General features: G+C 35.3%; 2 protein-coding genes across 2 annotated transcripts; one reads left to right on the top strand and one right to left on the bottom strand.

The window, feature by feature from the left end:
* Positions 1–617: 617 nt before the first annotated feature.
* LOC110023599 (VAN3-binding protein) lies at positions 618–11,995 on the bottom strand. The gene is given in 8 exon segments (XM_020723086.1): positions 618–808; positions 894–1,001; positions 1,356–1,508; positions 1,586–1,915; positions 7,345–7,363; positions 11,596–11,664; positions 11,761–11,829; positions 11,939–11,995. Coding segments are annotated over 8 exon segments (996 nt in total).
* An 8,317-nt stretch (positions 11,996–20,312) lies between these two features.
* Positions 20,313–21,326, top strand: LOC110023505. The gene has a single exon (XM_020722961.1). The coding sequence runs from the start codon at positions 20,504–20,506 to the stop codon at positions 21,032–21,034; it is 531 nt and encodes a 176-aa protein (XP_020578620.1). The 5' UTR covers positions 20,313–20,503; the 3' UTR covers positions 21,035–21,326.
* The last annotated feature ends 601 nt before the right edge of the window (positions 21,327–21,927 follow it).

Here is a 21,927-nt window from a genome sequence, read left to right as displayed (position 1 = left end):
TAAATATATGTTGGCAATTAAATAAATCTATTTTTTAAATAAAATGAAGTAAATAATAATCAATTGGAAAAAATGATTTAAGCTTATTAATATATATAATAATAATAATAAAAGTGATTAAAATTATTTGAACTAATATAACTCAACTTATATCAGGCTCGAGATAAATGAACTTTTATAGTATATTGATTTTTTAATATAATTATAATTGAATAATTGAGTCGGATTTGAGTTTAATTCTACTTTAAAATGTGGATTTTTGTCATTATATATGATTTTAAAATATAACATTTATAAATAATGTTAATAAAAAATACACTTATATGTATTCCAATAAAAAAAATTAAAAGCCTATCTTAAGCTTGTAACAATAAGTTTTACCCAAGAAAAAAAATAAATAATTAGTATATCAAGGAAAAAAAATTCGAGCTATTTTTTTGCATAGCTCTTGAAAGTAAATACAACCGTATTGATACAATTTTTTTGCAGGAGTCTAATTTGCATTCAACAATTTTACTTCACAACTTACAAGATCTGGATAAGGCTTTCACAAGTATTATATTCAAGCAATCTATTTGCATATGTAAAAATATACTTTCCAATTTCACTGAGTGTGTTTAGTAATTGCTGAGTGTTATGGAAAGAATTAGCATCTGATTGATAGTCATTGTCCATTTCTTGTATTGTGAATAATTGTCGAATAATAATTTGATTTTTCCCTTGTTTGTTGTCATTTTGAGTGAATGAACGCTGTTAGGCTCCTTAATGTGCTCTTCATGGATGTTTTCGTCCATTCTGCAAACAATACCTGCATCATACAATACAGTTTTATGTATCTGGTTTCTGTTCTGCAAACTTTAATTCAATTAGCACTTTGATTTTTGTTGCCTTACTTTCTTTTGTGCTTGAAAATGCCATAAAAATGTTGATTTTTGTAACTTTTAGTAGGACCTTGCCATTAATGTTTTGAACAATGGAGACCCACCTCAACCTGTAACTTCCTGACACAAATAAATAAAGAAGAAATCTGTTATTCAAAATATTAGAGATTAGTTGCTTAGCCAGTTTCAGGAAGATGACTGTCCTTTGTTTTCATATGTAGTGGCCATTTTAATGCGCTTTTGGCTTTGGAAAGCTTCCAGTTATAACCAGGAAATCATTTTTAAGTATCTCAATATGCAATATGCAACTAGTGAGGATGTTATGATAGAAGTCTAGAAGTCATTTTCATGTAACCTTTGCATTTAATTTTTGTTGCAATTGTTCGCAGCTATCCTCATTTGGCATCAAATAGCTTCTCTATTTTAACTCAACCCATTATTTTTTCAGAATTAATTATAAATTTTAGAATTTACCAACTGGATTTTCCACTAGGAGCTCTTCACCCTTTGCCAGTGATTCCCTGCATTTTCCGAAGTCAAACTCATCATATGGAAGTGTATTTGTATTGCTTTTTATCTTCTCCTTGCAATCTACCCGGCTTCGAAGTGTTGCTGCACCTCTTAAAGCTGAAAAACAACCATCAGCGAAGTACAAAAGATGTAAATACTAAAATGTTCAAGTTATAAAGAGGAATTAATTTTACAGGTTGCTGCAGCAGCTGTGAGCGTGATGATGTTTGTTGGGTCTTTTACTGTCATGGCTGTAGTTATAGCGGAATTGAGCTGATCATGTTTTGCACCCACAGCTTCTGCTACTTTGGCACACTGTGCAGCTACTAGTGCAGCTGCAGATGCTACAGCACTCTCTTTCAAAGCATTTGTGCTTTCTAGTTCTGCGCTCTCTGCTGCAATGGCTGCCAATGCTGCTGCAACCTCTGCAACTGATATTGCTGCACGGACCGCTGCTTTATGTAGCCGCTGTTCTTCTTTTCTTTTTTGCTTCAGCTCCTTTACCCATTTGTTTATTGATATTCCTTTCAAAGGACTGATCATTCTGTTGAACTGGGAAAATAATTCTTTTTACCATAAAAAAGCTCAATTTCCACAACACAAGTGTCATGCTTCTGAGAAATAATTGGAACTAGCTGATGATTTTGGTATTACATATCTTGGATTAGTTTCTCATTATTATTATCTACTTTGTTTTTATTTTCTTGTTTGTATTGCTGTGTTTATGTATCTTATGTTATTCATATACAAGTTGGAGTATTTTTATCGAACTGTTAAATCCAGACTTGAACTTGGCAGTATCCAGCGTCAAGCTCAAGCCTGCTGAATATCGTTTAAATCCTCTTAGATTAATCAAGTAGGATGATTTGGTCAAAGGACTATGATTGTTTCATTTGGATTTAAGGGACTGTTGGTTTTGGGGTCTTCTGGCTTCTTGCTTATCCCTGAAGATTGTTGAGGAAGTCATGTAAGTTTGACTTTCTGCACTTATCTAACATGTTTCTGGTGGGGTATGTCTGCATTCTATAGGTGGCATCACTGTTTTCTACTAGAGAGTACCAACAAGACTGTTCGTTGTTCATGTTGATTGTCAGGTACATTAGTCATACCATCGAAATGCAGTGGAATGTTAGAAATGGCATGTGTGTTCAGAAATATAGTAAAATGCATGCTGTCTTGATCATGCCTATTGTCGAAGTCCTACCATGTATGTTTAGGAAAAAAATCCTACGCCACACCAAAATTAGGTTTGAACTATTACAGTAACTGCACCAACATTTCCTGTGAAACATTAAATTCATATTAATCCAATTCCTATCAATATTTAAAAAGTTTTCTTTTCTTGTGAAATTATATGAAGTTCTCAATTCAGTTGCGTGATCGATCAATATTTCTCAAATTACTACGACATTTACAGACCCCAAATTGATGAGTCATTTATGATTTTGGATTGCTCTTTGGGAAGAAAAATATTTTATTATAAAATATTAACTACTGTCAACATTTTTAGACATGTCAAGTTTGATTCTTATGCTTTTTCATAATCGTGTTAATTTTGGAGTAATGAATGCTACAATATCAAGAATGCAGCTTATTATCACCATGTTTCGTCGGCCTTAATTTGAATTATTAGAGCTTTATGAAATTGTCCTGAACAATTCGATTGTCATAATTTCAGTCGCCGGCCTACTCCTTTTGGATTTACGTTGAAAGCTTTGAAATGCTACATTTTGTTGGCGGATACTGCGCAGGCCACTTTACTCTTCTTTTTAGCCCCTAGCCTAATTATGGCTAAGGCTGGTCAAATAGCCCAATTATCTTGTCAGTAGAGCACATGACTTGGTGCTTCCATTGTTAAGTATTATTTCAAATTTGGACTGGAATGCTACTCTCAAAATTTATAAATTGATCTAGATTCTACTCATTCTCATATTTTGAATTACAGATATCATAAAGAATGCCAAATCTGATTGTTTCTTTCGACTTCCAATTGGCTACTCAATTGTCTCTCAAATCCTCTGCCATCCTTTAACTCTAGTCATCTAGTTCACCATTGTTTTTTGGAAGGATTGTTTCTACCTATTTCTCATCATCGAACTTCGTGTCTGGATTCTCTGCTCTTACATTTCCAGATTCATATATTTGGAGTTTTTGGCTTCTATGTCTTGGTGTTTCCATATTCTGCGTTCTAGTGTATCTCGAAACCTCTATATATTTGTTGATTATGATCATCTAGTAAATTATTTCCAATCAAGAGAAAGGCTATTGTTAAACTCTCTTTCATAGTCTTTTGTTTTCATTGCAAGGATCATGACCTAGTCATCCTAACCCTTGGGAGAGTTTTCATAGCTACCTTAGGACAAAACCCTTAACCTACCTGAGCCTTGGGCTGGTTAGTTCTGATGCCTTTAGAGCCTCCCTCTTATAAGGTCATTCCTATTACTTTGTTTTGTCACAGAGGCACAACAATTGGTCAACTCTAACATATGAAATGTACCCAAAAATTACACGACTCTTCTTTGGGGTCCTTGACTCCGTCGGGCACCTTTCAATAATTGTTTGGTAAATTTTCAAATTATTTATTTATTTATCAACTTAAGGATTTTGAGAATAATTGCAACATATTTATGTGATTTTATATGTAAAAAATGCGATGGATCTTTTGGAATCAAAATTAGAAGCTAAGTTTGCAATTATAAACTAATTGCTTATTAAATTATACATTAATTATAATTAATTCATGATAATTATAAAGTATGGGGATGTTGATTAAAATGACTTGTAATTTCTTGCTAAATTTTATTTAACTAATCTATGTAATATTTAGGATATTAAAATGAAGTATTTTTTCTTAAATATTTTCATAAATAATTTTTCCAAAGATAGCCTGAGCCAAAGGAACATTCATTTAGCAAAATACAATATTTACTTTCTTAATGACAATTGGATTCTTAATTAGATCTTTAATCTTTTTCATATACTCTTTGAGCTTCCTTGGCATCTATGGTTCTGAATAAGTCATCAGCTTTTTTCAAATCTTACACCTAGAATAATGAATTGTTTATTCCTGAAATCACTTAATATACATCATTTTTAAATTCATCCATATATTTATTATAATCAAAATAAGCTCATATAAATCATGAGATCAACAAAATCATCAAAATAATGCTATATACCCCTTAGTTCTCGAGTCACAAACCTGAGTAAACAAGCCAAAGCTTGTGTTCATGAATACTCGATACGAAGTGAAGCTAGCCTAAACAATAGAACTAACAAATAAGTAATATAAATTATAAGGTGATAATAAATATGTCAGCAATATAGCTGCACATCAAATAGTTCTCATAAAAAGAATGACCTTAATAGTGTGGTGTATAACTCGAGCTATTATACCAATTACCGAAATGGAGTCCATGTTGACACTCTTAGGAGAGATACTTGCCAGGGGAGATCTCAGAATGTGCATCCTGAGATGTTTTTTTACATGCCTTAGCCCAAAGAATCAATAAAAATTTCATTTCAAACATCAATCAATCAAACATTGGCACCCAAATTTACTTAATCAAACATCAATCAACCCAAAGTCCTACTCAAACATGTCTTGGTCAACCCAATGATCTATTATGATGTGTGGAGCCTAAGCATTCGAAGAGTGTTTAAGACTGACGCTTAGGCACAAAAAAGGGCGCTCAAGCTCCCAATAAGGGCATGGCTATAGTGGAGCCGACGTTTAGGCATCCGCTTTGGGGCATATGCGCCCCTTATAGAGTGGGCGTTGCTTTTATTCCCGAGAAACTGATGCATAGGTGCGGGTCTATTGGCTCCTTGGTGCGTATTTTTGGGCACTGATATCGAGAGCTTGGCGCTTTACACCAAGTTTGGAGCCTAAGTGCTCGGTGCGATTAGTACACGGGATTTTTGATTTTTAAGCCGATTTCAAGCGTGGTAAGGTGTAGCTTGCTGATTCTTTTTTTTGAATTCTTCGACGAGCATGCCGGTGAATGTGAGGAGTGTCGAAGAGATGGATTTCAGTGATTCGACGTGATTTTTGCATCATATCTAAGAAATAAGATTGTTGGTGCAAGTCCTGTAAGTTTCTTCGTATGAGTGCGGAGAATAAACCTGTGCGAGCGCTTTGTAAAACTTTCCAAATTACATAGTGAAATTTGGGGTGGTGTGGCTCTATGATTTTTTTTTCCCATTTTCAGATTTTTTTACGTAAAAATTCCTGTGTACTTTTTTGGTTGCCTTGATTGTGCTTTAAATTTTTTTTTCTGGTTCATGCCGAAATTAGAAGGCAACTCTTTTAGAGTAGTTTTCTTAATGAATTGGTATCAGAGAGGGGGGGTTCAATTCAATTGGGAGCAATAACCGAAGAAGAAGGTTCAAAGTGGAGAAGTTCAATGAGACGAACTTCGCTTTCTGGAAGATGCAGGTGAAGAATTTATTGTATCAGAAAAAAATACATTTGCCACTACAAGAAATCACAAAAAAAGCCTAAATCTATGCCTATGGAGGAATGAAAAGTGTTGGATGGAACGACGCTGGTTTGATCAGGTTGACACTTTCCTCATCTGTTGCGCTCAACATTGTGAATGAGAAAACTACGGTGGATCTGATGGCGGCACCAGACAAGATATATGAAAAACCTTCTATTTCCTATAAGATTTTTTTCATGAAAAAGTTATTCAAAATGAAGATGGTAAAAGGTAGTTCAGTGGCAGAGCATCTCAATAACTTCAACATTGTGACGAGACCGTTGTGTTCTGTAGGGATCAGGTTTGATGATGAGGCTAGAGCACTGGTGATACTATCTTCATTGTTGGATAATTGGGATGACTTGGTAACAGCGATGAGTTATTATTGAGGGACTTCGAAGTTGAACTTCGATGATATCGTAAATCTAATGCTGAATGAAGAAGTTCGCAGAAAAGCAGCGAATGATGAATCTTCTGGTTCTACGTTGAATGTTGATAACAGAGGAAGGAATCTGGGCAGTAATACCGAAAAAACAGATCCAAATGCAAAAGTAGAAAGCCCAAGTTAAGCAGAGGAGAATGTTGGAACTGTGGTAAGAAAAGACATTTCAAGAAGGGCTGCAAAGCTCCAAGGAAAGCTGGTGGTAGAGGACAGGAAAATAGTCTTTTTAGTAATGTCTCCACAGGTGAAATTCAAAATGACTTCCTGGTGTCATCCCTAATCAACACTAAATCTTGTATAGTGAATTCAAATGTCTCTTTTCATGCTTGCCCTAATAAAGAAAGTATTTAAATACTACACTTAGAGTTATCTAAGGAAGGTTTATCTGAGAGATAACAAAGCCTGCAATATAGTTGGAAATGGTGATGTTGATATCAAGTTGCCGAATGAAACAATCTGGAAGTTTACTGAAGTATAACATGTTTCAAGTTTGAAGATAAATTTTATCTCTGTGAGCTGGCTGACAAAGTTAGGACTTGTGACTACTTTCACAGTTGATTCGTGGAAAGTGATAAGGGGGGCATTAGTGATGGCTCAGGGAAACATTGAAGACACTCTTTATCTGATCAATGAAATGATTGATTTCATTGATGTGGCTGGAACCGGGGTGGATACAAGTCTGTGGCACCGTAGGCTTGACCATATGAGCGAGAAATGTATGAAGTCCTTATTTTCAAAGAATAAGCTTTAAGGTTTGAAATCAATTGATCTGAATTTCTTTGAAGATTGTATATATGACAAGCAGAAGAAAGTTTCTTTCTCCAAGAGCGAGTCAGTAGTGAAATCAAACAAACTGGAGTTAGTGCATACTAACGTGTGTGGTCTTACTCCAATTCAGTCCATTAGAGGTTTTCGCTATTTTATCATATTATTGATGATCACACGAGAAATGTATGTGTTTATTTCTTAAAGCTGAAATCTAATTTATTTAAAGTCTTTAAGAAGTGGAAGACTATGGTAGAAATGAGACAAACTCGAAGCTTAAGTTTCTCGGATCAGATAATAGGGGTGAGTACCGTGATCGGAAGTTCATGAATTTCTGTGCTGCAAGGGGGGTTAGGCATGAGTTCACTGTCTGAAGGACACCGCAACAGAATGGTGTGGCGAGCGCATGAACAGAACAATCCTGAAGCGTGCAAGATGTATGAAACTGCATGTAGGCTTACCAAAACAGTTTTGGGCTGAAGCAGTAACACTGGAGTTTTTTTGCTAAACCGTAGACCATCAGTACCTTGAAGGAAAGCTTACTTAAAGGAGCTTGGAGTGACAAACTTGTATGTCCATCTCATTTAAGACTATTTGGATGTTTTGTTTATACGCACATTAATGCAGGATCTAAAAGCGAGCTTGACTTAAAATTTGTCAAGTGCACCTTCATTGGATATGACTTAGATGAACTTAGGTACAAGTTTTGTAATTATCATAATCAGAAATTTATCAGGAGCATGTACGTAACATTTAACGAAATGGAGATGTACAAAAACAGGATTAGAACTCAGGATATTTTGTTAGCTACCTCTGAAGAATCTAGATATGTGGAGATAGTTGATACTGGTGATCAGGAAAATGATGAAAGAACAAGTGCTCAACAGAAGGAGCACTGAAAGTTTCTCAATCACATCCTATAGAAGTTAGAAGATCCAACAGAGTGAAATAACTTATACAAATATATTTTTCCTTTTTACACTATTTGTTACTAACCGATAGTGGTGAAGAACCATAGTGCTTTGAGGAGGTCACTCAATTTGAGGGTTCAAGGGAGTGGGAGAACGAAGAAATACAATCTTTGAAGCCAAATCAGTCTTGGGATTTGAAGGTACTACCGAATGACAAAAGAGCACTGCACAACAAGTGAATCTACAAGCTGAAAGAGGAGTCATGGTAGCAGGCACTATAAGACAAAACTTGTTATAAAGAGTTTCCAGCAGAGGGAATGAGTGAATTATACAAAAATCTTCTCCTTAGCGGTGAAGATGACGACTGCCAGAGTTGTGCTGAGTTTGGTTGTGAAAGATCTATATCTGGGGCAGATGGATGTAAGAACTGCTTTCTTACATATGGGGATTTGGAAGAGGAACTATACATGGTGCAATCATAAGATTACAAAGTTCTAGGAAAATAAGGTTTGGTCTGCAGATTGAAGAAGAGCCTCTATGGCTTGAGTCAGGCCCCGAGATAGTGGTACAGGAGGTTTGACGTGTTCATGTCAGTCTATGGGTATATGAAGTGCCAGGTAGTTCATTGTTGCTTCGTCAAACACTTTAGTAACTGTTATATTTTACTTCTTTTGTATGTGAATGATATGCTAATTGCAGGGGCAGATATGAAGAAAATCAGGAACTTGAAGAATCAATTATAAAGTGAGTTTGAGATGAAGGATTTAGGTCAAACCTGAAAGATCCTCGGGATGAGAATTAATAATGACATGAGTGGAGGAACACTGAAGTTATATCAGACAGAGTATGTTGAGGAGATCCCATAGAGATTCAACATGATTGAGGCGAAACCAGTTAGAACTCCTTTAGGTAGTCACTTCAAAATATCTAAGGAGCTATCACCAAACTTTGAAGCAGAGAAAGTATAGATGGAGAGAACTCGGTATGCTTCAGCAGTTGGAAGTTTGATGTATGTGATAATTTGTATCATACCAGATATTGCATATGTTGTGGGAGTAGTCAGCAGGAACATGAGCAATCTATACAGACATAATTGGGAGGTAATAAAGTGGATTCTCAGGTATTTGGGAGGAATAATCAACACGACATTTTGCTATGGAAGTGTAGTGATCAGTTTACAGGGATTTGTAGATTCAGATCCGGCAGAATATGCCAATAGTAGGAGAAATATAATATGGTACATCTTCACATTGGGGAACAAAGTAGTGAGTTGGATTTTCAGGTTCTATAAGATTTGCACTTTCAACTACGGAGACTGAATATTTTGTTATCACTGAGGCTAGCAAGGAGGTCATTTGGCTACAAAACTTCATGACAGAATTAGTAGAGGGGTAGGGGATTGAAAAGCTCTACAGTGAGTGTGATTTATCTTAATAAAAACGTTGTTTTTCACACCTGAATTATAGAGACACGATCCTCATTAATCTTAAAAAACACCAAAGAACTTTGAACCTCTCTTTCTTCAGTTTTATTTTTTGCAGAACCTGACAAATTTAAGATTCTTTTCTTGTTTTCTGATTTCGCCGAACTAGTTTGGAGTACTTAGTAACCTATAACTTCAGTAGTTTCAAATTGATTTCTTAACACACTTTATTGTGGGAACGATACACGATACTCTTTTAAAACCGCATACTAATTGGACATGTATACTTGCGTGAAATGGCCACCCGCTTTGCGACGCTTTTCACAGCTACCAATCACCTAATTCTGAAGCAGAGCAAGCACTGATGGAGAAAACTCCGTATGTTTCAGTGGTTGGAAATTTGATGTATATGATGATTTGTACCAAACCAGGTATTGTATATGTAGTATAAGTGGTCTGCGGGTACATAGGCAATCCTTACAGACATTTTTGAGAGACAGTGAAGTGGATTCTCGAGTATTTGAGGGAACAATCAACCTGACACTTTGATATGGAAGTGTAGGGATCAGTTAGGAGATGTTGATAGTAGGAGAAGTACAAACAGGGTATATCTTTACATTAGGGAACACGACAGTGAGTTCGGTTTTTAGGCTGTATAAGGTCGTCGCACTTTCAAATACGGGGGTCGAATATATTGCTATCATTGAGGATAGCAAGAAAATGATTTGAGTACAAAGTTTAATGACAGAATTGGGCAAGGAACAAAGGATTGAAAAACTCTACAGTGACAGTATGAGTGCGATTCATCTTGCTAAGAACGCAGTTTTTCATGCCATAACGAAACACATTTAACCGAGGTATCATTTTATTCACTCTCTTTTTGAAGGTTGATAGTTGTTCCTGGAGAAGATACACAGCTCAGAATCCTGCGTACATGTTAACGAAGGTGGTTAGTATTGAGAAATTGAAATTATGCTTGATTTCAGTTGGGTTTCATGGAGGTTGAGACCGGGGATGAGCCAAACCACGGTACTTGATCTCGGTACATGACTATAAAGGCAATTCAGATGGAGGTGAAGGTACAGAGGATCGGTGTTGAGTGCAATCAGTCTCCAAGTGGAAGATTGTTATGTTATTGAGCCTGATTGTTGTGCAGCTGAAGCAGTAAGGCCAACACCCATGGGGTGCGGCTCGCAGAGGGGCTGACGCATATGCGCTAGCCCATGGGTGCATATGTGCCCACTTTTTCCTCTAGCGTTGTTTGATTCTAGAGAGATCAGCAGCTATGTGTCAAATTGTTGGTGCTTATGTGCCCAATTTAGATGCATGACACAAAAAACACAACGCTTATGCGCCAAGTCCTGCCACATAAGCTCCCAGAGCAGTTTTCACTTGATATTTTGTTTTAAGTCTCATTTCAAGCGGCGTAAGAGTTAGGGCTTTGTGAATTCTTCCTTTGTGTTCTTTGAGAAGCATCTCGGTGAATGTGAGAAGAGTCGAAGAGGTGGATTTAAATTAGCGTGATTCTTGCCTCAGATTGGAGAAGGAAAATTGTGAAGCATGTCTGTAAGTTTAATTGTGTGTAGAGAGAAAACTTGTGCGAATTCTTTGTAAAAACATTTTGAATTTCATAGTGAAATTTTCTGGTGGTTTGGCTTTGGTTTTTTTTCTGTTCTCGTGTTTCTCCATAAAATTCTTGTGTTTTTCTGGTTGCTTTGATTGTGCTTCTGTTCATAATTTTTTTTCGATTTTTTTGAATTTGTATGATCCTATTATTCTGTGGTGTGGTTTAATTTCTATTAATGCCAAGCCTTGGTAAAGTTGGGATTGTTCTATGGAATTTCCTATCACTTGACAAGTTTGAACTTACACTCTCAATTGGATCCCTCGTTTTCGTTGCAAGGAGATGAACAATTTTTCTCTTGCATGTTTACCCTGAATCAGTAAATCCTATGTTCCAATAAACTTGGTGAGGGATCAGGAGGAGATTTCTAAATATTGTTTAAATTTGTATAACACTTGCAATATAGTTTCGGAAGAACCCCTCTTAATATCTCCTTTACAAAGATACCATATAGACAAAGTGTTTGAACTGTTAGAAATGTGTGGAGAAATATTTATATTCCGATAAAAACTGTTATGTCTAGAACAAATGCCAATGTCTCAGCATGTCTCTTCTTACCCATTTCTTTCTGAAGCAAATGTCATATTCCAATTCTGGGTGGATTGCCTTTTGCAGCCATATCCATGTCTAGACCAAAAAAATATCTTCTTTCAGTAAAATCCATCGAAGAAATTATGATCAAAACTCATGTTTCCTTGAACCAGATTGAAACAACTGTGTTACCTTCACATCTTCAAGCTTCCACTGTGCTATGGAGCTCTGCTCCCCATCATCCACAGCAAAACTCCTGTTCTGCAAGAATTTTTTTTTATCTTATTAATCTGTTATAACATTCTCTTACAATGAATTTGCAGCATATATTATGAAATCTTCAAGTTTGGTATTTGTTTTTTGAACTTACTTGCAGGCCCGAGCCTTTATTGTTGCCCAAAGCCTCCACTGAATCTCCCTTGATCATGGGCTGGTAAAGTTGGATTGCTGAGTTGCACCATGTTTGTGTAAGCAAGTCCAAGTCCATTGACACTGATCTTGTTGCGTTGTGGTTTAAGTCCATGTAAACTGGAGAAATCTATATTCCTCTATGAGAAATTCGCTTAGTTTCCAACTGCTGAAATGGAAGAACGAAGAAAATATTTATGTTTGACAACTTAAGGTAGAACAGAAATGGCTCTACAGACAACACCAAATATGGTAATCCATGCATCTTTGAAAGAACTGGATTCTTAGCTTTATCAATTCTTTTTTAATACTTTAAAAAGGTTTATGCATAGAATAATGAATGATCTAAGAAGAATGATGATTTTCCTTGTATTCGTTGAAACAGGTGGAGAAATGAGCACCGGCCATGGGTTTTGCAGCTGGTGAGGATCATTGGAACCACCTAATTACTGAATAATATATGAAGGAGATGGATCAAGATGACCCACCAGAGATTTTGATGGAGATCATTATGGTGAGGAATGAGCCCCTATTAGTGTAGGCACAGAAGTTTTTTTTTTTTGGTATGGGAAATTTACTTATATGCCACATAAATCTTATGTATTCACATATCTAATATCTAAACGTCCATATTTGCATTTATAATATTTTGGTTTTAATTAGTTATGCATGAAAAAAAATGTATTTCACTTTTAAAAATTTAGGTAATGGTGATATTTTTGATGTGAAGTTATGCTATGCATGCAAATATGAAAGTTTAGATATTATTAAATGTGTAAATATATAAGAATTACGTGGTATGTATGTAAATAGTTCTTAAATATTTGGTGTGTCGCAAACAGTTGTAGTTTTTATGCTTTGGGCTATCGAAAGAGAGGAATATTTTAAGAAGAGATCTTTTGGTAAGAAACTTTCTTGGATTCATAATGAGCAAGCGAATTTAAGCATCCTTGTTTCCAAAGCTTTGTATTTTAAATTCTGAAAAGTCTCTTCTGCCATCAGAGATTGGAACTGGAGAGGTGGTGTGATCTTTTCTTTTTTTCTTTTTTTTCTTTTTTTTTTTTGTAGGGGCATTTACATACATGCCATCCAATTCCTATCTTTTAACACATCAAACACCGAAATTTTACTTTTTTACATTTATACTACTCAAATTGTCCGTATCACATAAAAACACCATAATTTTAAAGGTGAAATACATCTTTTCCTGCAAAAATAAGGTGGCATATATGTTATAATTGAAGTTTTAAGTGTTTGATATGTAAATACATAGGAATTGAATGGTATGCATGTAAATCTTCTTTTTTTATTGGAGGTATGAAAATAAATAGCCTTTGCTATGAATAGGTAATGGTCTATTCATTACTGCCTTTTTTTTTAGCTTTTTGCATTAATGCATTTTTATTTAGTTATTTTGATTTGAGTTCATTGGTACTGAAGTAATACTAAGATCTGTTGGAAAGAGCCTGTATACATGTTAGAAAGAGGCTAACTATAAGGATAGAACCTTTGTTTATAGAAATGTTTTTTGCTTTAAAGTTAGTGCATGTAATGATTCCATTTGATCTCCTATATATATATATATATATATAATACAACCTGTTGAATGGTAGCTTCGGTGTAACTCTCTATCGTAAGTTCAAATCTATCTTGGTCGAATTAGCACATATGCGGTGAACAAACACATGTTGACGTCTATCTTTATATATATATATATATATATATATTTCTTGTGTGTGTATACTCACACATGTTCGACAATATTATGTGAAGATTATTGCAGTAAAATAGTAGATTAATTTCATTTCTCTTTTTGGCTAATTGATGATGCCATTGTTTTAACTTAATATAGAACTGCCCAAGTTAGGTGTTAATGCCTGATATGCACTAAAAAATTTCAATATAGTAGCTTGCCTTTTGTAAACATTAATAAAAATAGAAAAAAAAAATAATAGTAATTGTAGGATATAGACATTTATTACCATCTATTTGTTTTCAGACAAATAAAAAGAGACTATTAACAAGATGTAAAACAAGCCTTGATTAACACAATCTATATATTTTTTTTTTTTCAGGAAATAGAAATACGTATCACACAATTCTTATGTATTTCTGTATGGAAAATAGAAAATTTGATATATACACTTGTAATACCTTGGTGTTATAAAACTGTCCACCTTTTCATGTTGAGGAAAATATTACCTGTGCATTGCATTCTTAATGTAGGAAATTTGAAAACTCTACCTCTCATTGGAAGAATTTAATATTTAATATAAAATAATGATGCACGTAAAATCTATGTATGAAAAGATCATGACAACATGAATCTTGGAGAGAAGCATGGATACGATAAAATAAGAGGGACTTGCAGTCATGTATGCAAACACTAGTTTACTTTATAGAGTAAAAATTAATGTTAAAATCGAGAGAAAAATGTATACAAGTTGTGACAAGTCACTCCCTTTGGTGTGCGAGTGGATTGATATTTTATAAGCTGAACGAAAGACAGCTTTACGTTAGACCGAACAAGGGACAACTTTACACTAGGCTGACCGAAGGATAACTTGCTGCTAGACGAATGAGGGAGGTTGTTCGAAGGCAAAGTTTAAGCCATGGATGTGCTTGGTCGAAAGGCATTCATATCCTTCTCACGCGGTTAAGTTCACCATCACCGAATGAATGGATCAGTACTAATGACTGGGAGCCATCGTGATCGACTAGTTAATATATTATTAAATATATTTATAGATTTAAACTGTAAAAATGACCTTAATACCTTAAGCCTCTTTGTATAAAAGAGGGTCTTAGATGTAATTGTGTATTATAGGCATCTCTTATAACTAAATAGGAGAGTATTTCATAAAGAGATGGTTAGATGCTCTCATTTTACTCTTCACTTCTTCTTTGCCTTCTATTCCCTTCTTTTCATATGTTATATTCCTTACGTGTGATGTCCCGGACACCTTAGGACTCAAAATTCGAGTGTGGAATCATGTCACCAACAAGAAGAGGAGTGCAGCTCAGAAAAAATACTGTAGCTCAAGGAGAAATAGAGATCCAAACAGTAGGCATAGATAGCACAAGAGAAATTGTGCGATGAGAAGTGATGGAAATGAAAAAAACAGCTAATGTTAGAAATGTGAGAAAAAATGTTAGACCTTTTCAAGAAGCTTTGTCCAGGGGAAGCCAAAACCCACAGAGTTAGAACCCTTAAGAATATACTCGTCAAGAGCTCGATCGTCGGGAGGGACTGGCACCCAACGACCGACGAGATGCACCGATGCCTAACAGTCAAAAATCACAACCAATAGAAGGGAGAGTTGATGATTCCCATTACCAAGAAAGTTTCGGGTCTGCCACAATAGAAAGACATCGTACCACGCTAACTATGTCAAGGCTAACTATGTCAAGCCCAAAATGCCTTCTCCCAACAAATCTACGAGACTGAACCCCGAGAGAAGTTCAAAACTCACAACTTCGATTCATATAAGGGTCATATCGACTCAGTTGATCTTGTGGCTGCTTTCAAGTCGGCAGCCAGTATACTAAAGATCATCGATGCATTCAAATGTCATTTTGTTCCTTATCACACTGAGAGAGTCAGCACTTAGGTAGTTCAACACCCTCATGATGAGAGTTGTCCCTTCTTTCTTTGAGTTCAAAAGATTGTTTTTGGCCCACTTCGTTAACGCAGGGTCATCTTCATAACAAAAAGAGACCAAGTTAGACGAAGCACAAAATCCCTCTAAGCTAATGAGTGGGTTAAACAACCGAACTCTTTATATCAAGGAGTCAGTCTAGCTCAAAATATAACAAAGATTAGAAGCTCTCAACCGGCATAGGTGGAGCCCCCGGAGCTCTCATCCCTTCGATCTGGAAAGGACCAGTCGCATCCTTGTCCCTAGGCGGCATACCCATGAAAGTTCATCGGGTGTTCTTTTCCTCCTAGCCATTAGACTTGGTCAATGCTCCAACAAGGGAAACGATCAGACTCTTACTCGAATTTCGACGCAACAGTGGAATGTCATCAAACAATTCGTCCTCCTCATCGTCATCATGCTCATCCAATGGCCACTTCTTGAAAGCCAACTACTGCACTTGCCTCTTCTTGGCAGCCTTACTGTCCTCAAGATGTTTTCTCTGATCATCGACCAAACCACCCTCGGGCTGACGACTTTTTGCAGGAATACTTAGGGAATGGATTTTCTCAACTGGTAGTCCAAAAACCTTCATCAGAATATCATCGGACGACTCGTCAAAATGGACCTTCTTATGGCTCTCCATGAGAGCACCTTCAACAAGGATCGACCCAAGCTCTGGATAGGAACAAAGTGCGGGTATAAGGGTCATCAAATACAACCTATTTATAAGATGATAGTACTCGGAAATCCAGAGAGTCTAACTATTAAGAATAATGTTTATGAAATAAATGAATTTACCGTAGCTTTTTAATTTTCTTGTTTTTATCACAGTCGTTGCTTTCAAAAGACAAGAAAATTGGGGAACTAAATATGTATGACAAGATCATGACAACATGAATCTCAGAGAGAAATGTGGATACACGACAAAAATAAGAGGGGGCCCATGGTCACAGTATGTAGATATTCAGTCAAACACTAGTTTACTTTATTGGAATGCTAAGTCGAGAGAAAGATGTCTCAAAGCTCTGACAAGTCACTCCCTTAGATATGCGAGCCGACCGACATAATAGGAAGAATGAAGAGCCGTTCTACGGTAGATCGAACAAGGGATAGCTCTATGCCAGGCTGAACGAAGGACAACCTCCCGTCAGACGAATGAGGGAGGCGGTTTGAAGACTGAGGCTAAGCGGCATTCGAGCTTGGTCGAAAGACATTCATATCATTCTCACGCGGTTCAGTTTGTCATCGTCGAATGAATGGATGTGTAATGACGATCGGAAGTCTTCATGTCGACCAGTTAATGTATTATTAAATATATTTATAGATTTAAATTGTGCAAATGACCTTAATACTCCTAAGCTTCTTTGTATAGATGAGGGTTATGGGCGTCTCCTATAATTAGAAATAGGGGATGCTTTCATTTTATTATTCACTTTGCCTCTTATTCTCACTTTTCATACACTCTATTCCTTGGATATAATTTGAAAGAAACTTTACTATCAACACTGTTAGTTGTTTATTTTCTCTGTATTCAAAATTTGTCCGATGTGACAGCTTTTTAAACTCACACCTCAATGTAAAATGATGCCACAATCTCTGCTCCGCTGCCAACTCATCAATTACATTTAATTACTTAAGCAATTACATTTAATTACTTAAGAAGAAATTAAGAGGTGATTAATTTGAGATTACTATGCATTAATTTAAGAATTGATTTTTTTTTAATTTCATCGTTTTTTCTTAATGTAGATATTCCTACGGCTTAATGATAAGTGAATATAGTCTTTGCAGACAGATGCATTGAATTCAACGACCTATGATATATTGGGGCAAAGAGGATTCTTAATATTCAATAAAATGTGACATTTTTTAAATATCATGAATTAGAATCTCCAATATAGCCTATAGAGGTTTGGAACAAAGAGTGGGGGCTGCATGTAAGTTCCTTTTTCCTTTACGAGTATTATATACATACCATTCAATTCTTATGCATTTACATATCTAATACCTAAACTTTGATTTTTACATATACACCACCCAAATCATTCATATAACATAAAAGATACTGCTATTTTAACTTTAGTTCATATATGCAAAACTTAAAGTTTAGGTGTTAGATATGTAAATATATTGGGATTAGATGGTATCTATATAATTGCCATTTTAGTCTCTACATTATCACTAATAGAAGAAAAAATGTCATTGGGGTCATGATAAAAAGATAAATAATAATGTTCTCAAATTCATAGCAAATTGATTGAAAATAAAGTGAAAGATAATATGGATGGGACGAGGCTGGGTCTAGATGAGCGACCGAGCCCCTTTCCTTTTTTTAAAAAAAAAATTATTTATTTAAATAATTTTTAACAAATCATCCTTTAAAAATTTACCCCTTTTGAGATTAAGAGATCATTAACGCTTTTCATATGAACATAAAATAAAGTAAAATGTACATAAACTAAAGTAAAATTTACATATTTAACACCTAAAGTTTGACATTCACACTTATGAACAACTTGGTGTTATAATACATGAACAGGTGTACATTTTTCTTTAAAACTGTTAATAATAGTCATTTTTTTAATGTGATGTTAAAAAGTTGAGTGCCATGCATGTAAATATGAAAGTTAAGGTGTCAGATATGTAAATACATAAAAATTGTATGGTATGTATATAAACTCCGCAAAATATTAAATAGAGGCAAAGTGTGTACATAATCCTCTACCGTTCACCTTAATCTAAAGTGTTGACTAGCAACGGATGAGATTTATGAATAGGTTAATCACAAAAATTAATTCAACAAGCTTAAATCCACCGGTTCGCAGGATTAATTTAGTAAATTTATGATTTACGACCGAAATCCGTGAAATCTCAAACATCATCACAATAATGAGAGCTTAATGAATGAAAAATAGCTATAAAATTAACTAAATAGGAAGGATCGAGGATTTATAAGATGGGAGAATAATTAGATTTCTATCTATTGTTTTCAAGTGTTCACGCAATCATCTGAGCGCGTAATCCATGGCTTGTCACTTTTTTAAGTTCGTAATATTATGTTAACAGCACTTCTACAAGCTTTTATTAGCATCAATCTGCAAATTCTACGATTGCAAACATTCTGTAAAAATTAGGTGGCTTGTAAATATCGAGATTGAGTGGTGCTTATTCGAAAGAAATACAATATTGTCTTTTTGCATGACATCAGAGAGGGAAGATAATGGCCTGCAGAGTCCATTATTGAAGGACAAAGAGGAAGAATAAGGAAGGAAAAAGACTTCAATATTATCTTAATTAGCTTCTAAAGACCTCCAGGTACAGTGTTCCATATATAACTACCGAAGTTGAGTATTCCATGTGAACGCCATGTGATTTCAGATGACGAAGTCAGAGCAGTATGGGCCTGGCGCAATAAGTACTGTATATTAATGTTTCATTACCAGGTCCGTATTAGAATCTTCATAACTCTCTAAGATGGACATGGGAGCATTGGGGATGGTTAGCCATGATAGACATGATGTAGCAAGAGGTTGGCCCGTCACTTCAATAATAGCACACCAAGGGCAAGGAGCGCACTTGAATTTAATACATTGAAATTATTCACTTTATTTCAGACAAATGAGCAGGTAAAATAAGATACATGAGTGGGACTCATGTATGCAGTGCAATTTGCTAGAGCTCCATGCACTGCATGATGAATATCACTCAATAAGCTCTAGGTGCTTGATTTGATTCAGTTTACTAAATGGCGGTTCCTTTTTTAATTTACCATTTGAGGTTATTTGGCTTTTGGTTTATGATTGGGTTTTAGTAGAAAAAATAGTTAAACCAAAAATTAAAATTTTAAGTATATATTTCTTTTGTAATTTTTTCCTCAAAAACTAAAACTTTTATCCATAACACATGCAAATTTTATGTATTTACATTTACACACCTAAAATTTCCTATTTATGTACATAACACTCAAATCTTTGATATAATATTAGAAATACCATTATTAATAATAAGTTTTTAAAAATTATGCACCTTTTATATGCTTAGGTTCATGCCTTCAAAATATTATAAATACAAACATCGAACTTCAAGTGCAATTAGATATGTAAATACATCATGTGTCATATGTTATGTAAATATTTGTTTTGTCATTTTCTTCTTATATTGTAATTTGATTTTGTTCTTTGAACTATCAAAAACTAAAACTTTAATCATTTACACATATAACATATAATTCTTATGTACTTACCTTCCTAACACCTAAACTGTCATATGTACATAATCTATATTAAAAATACCATTATAACTCTCCTTAAGAGTTATACACATATTTTATCCTTAAATTCTTGCCATCAAGATGTCATAAATATCAAATTTCAGATATTAGACATAATATGGTATATATGTAAATTACGCTGTGTACTGCCCTTTTAACGTCCATAATACTTTTATCATTACAATGCGGCGGTGAACAATCGATTGCCTATCCCTCCCCAACACGCCCCTGCGGCCAAGCAAAGCATGTCCTGTCTTTGCTTGGTTGCATGTGCATGTAATCATATAAGCACGACACATTTAGCTACATCCGTGTTTATAATTTTTTATGCAAGTGTGGGCCCACGCAACCATGTGCTACCATGTGGATTCTTTCTTCTTATCTGTATTCTCTCATTCCTCTCTCAATGTTCATTCAGATTCATCCCCTCCTCCATCCTCTCTCTCTATATTAATGCATGCATTCTTTCCATCTCTATTCCCCTACACCTCTGTTTTCTGGACTTATCTTATGAAGTCTGCAACAATATCTGCAACAAAAATCAAGTTCAATCCTGAGAAATAACAATATTCGGCAGCCATTTCTCATTGATCACTAATAACTCTTGAGCTCAGCAATGGAAGCCACAAATAACAAATTAAGCCGAAGCTTTCTGAAGACCATGCTGATGGGTCTGAAACTCGGAGGAGTTTCATCCAGGAAGATGAACATCAAAGAGAGGAAGAGAACCATCAAGCTCTCGGCAAACATTGCCATGGTCTCCACCGCTGTAAGCAGAGGCATGAACTGGAGTCGTGCATTGATCGCCCGTCAAGCCAAGCATAAGAAAAACAGGATTTTTATGAGAAGGATATTGGGGAGGAAGAGGTACGAGAGCATAACAAGGCCATACTTTGCATTAAAGTTTCAAAGAATGATGAGGAAGAGAAAGCACATAATGAATTCAACTATCCGAAGAAAAGTGCGTGAATCATCAAACGAACAAGAGAATCTGGTGAACAAGAGAACAAGAATCCTTAAACGTGTCGTGCCAGGAGCAGAGTACTTGGATGATTTATCATTGTGGAGTGAGACCATAGACTATGTTATCTCGCTCCAGGCTCAGGTCAGTCTAATGAGGCTGCTCGCAGAAACTCTTGGTGTCTAAGACCTTTGGTAAATCTAAAGGTACTATGATTACAGATAATGATTCAGAAGAAATATTTTAAAGCAATCAGTTAACTATATGGGAGGATATATACATTAGTATGTCTATGGCTTGAACTGTAAAGCTGTGTTTACATTTTTCTACCTTTTGAAATGGAAAGAAAATGGGGTAGATTAGCCATCAAGGGCAACCAAGTGTACATACATGTTTTCCTTTTTATGTTGTGTGAGATTACTCACCTTTTATAGATGAAGGAGGAGCTTGATATGTGTATGATTACAAAAGCAGAGAAATGCATTATATAGTTCAAATAATGATGCGTAAAGCTGTCTTGCCTTGAATTTTTCCTGTTTAATGATTTACATATTATGCACACAGCTAAAATAAAATGATGAATGCTTTGCACTTGTAGAATAGGGTGTGTTCAATGTACGTAATTACGTCTGAACAAGTATTGTCAGTTCCACTACATCTCAATAATGTCAAAAGGAGATAAATTATTTGAAGATTTACATACAACTGAGTGCAAGCAATCAAGAAGATATGGTCACCATGAATGTAAGTCATTGCATCAAATTTCTGAAAGCGCGTTATTAATACATTTCAAAAAGGAAGAAAAAAAAAAAAAACTTAAGCTATGTCAGTACTCTTTGCTTGCACAAAATACATGCCTCATATGTGTAGTGTAAATTATATGACTACAAAACTGTGTGTCTCATTGCATCCCCATTTTTATGTACTTAAACTAAATGGAGTACGCAGCAAGTGCACGATCACCCTTTTCTCCGTGCGAGAGTAGTCCGCAGCGTGTCGGACTATGTCTTTCGGCTTGCAATTTTTCTCACCTCTCAAGTTCTTAATGGACCCGACCTGATGACAGTCCGCCTAACCGA

Source organism: Phalaenopsis equestris, unplaced genomic scaffold (genome assembly GCF_001263595.1).
Source record: "Phalaenopsis equestris unplaced genomic scaffold, ASM126359v1 Scaffold000224, whole genome shotgun sequence".
Lineage (NCBI taxonomy): Eukaryota > Viridiplantae > Streptophyta > Magnoliopsida > Asparagales > Orchidaceae > Phalaenopsis > Phalaenopsis equestris.
Note: the sequence above shows the minus strand (reverse complement) of the source record. Positions and strands in the feature narration are given on the sequence as shown.

Coding starts and splice junctions, on each gene's coding strand:
- LOC110023505 (XM_020722961.1), top strand. CDS start 20,504: ATGGAAGCCACAAATAACAAATTAAGCCGAAGCTTTCTGAAGACCATG.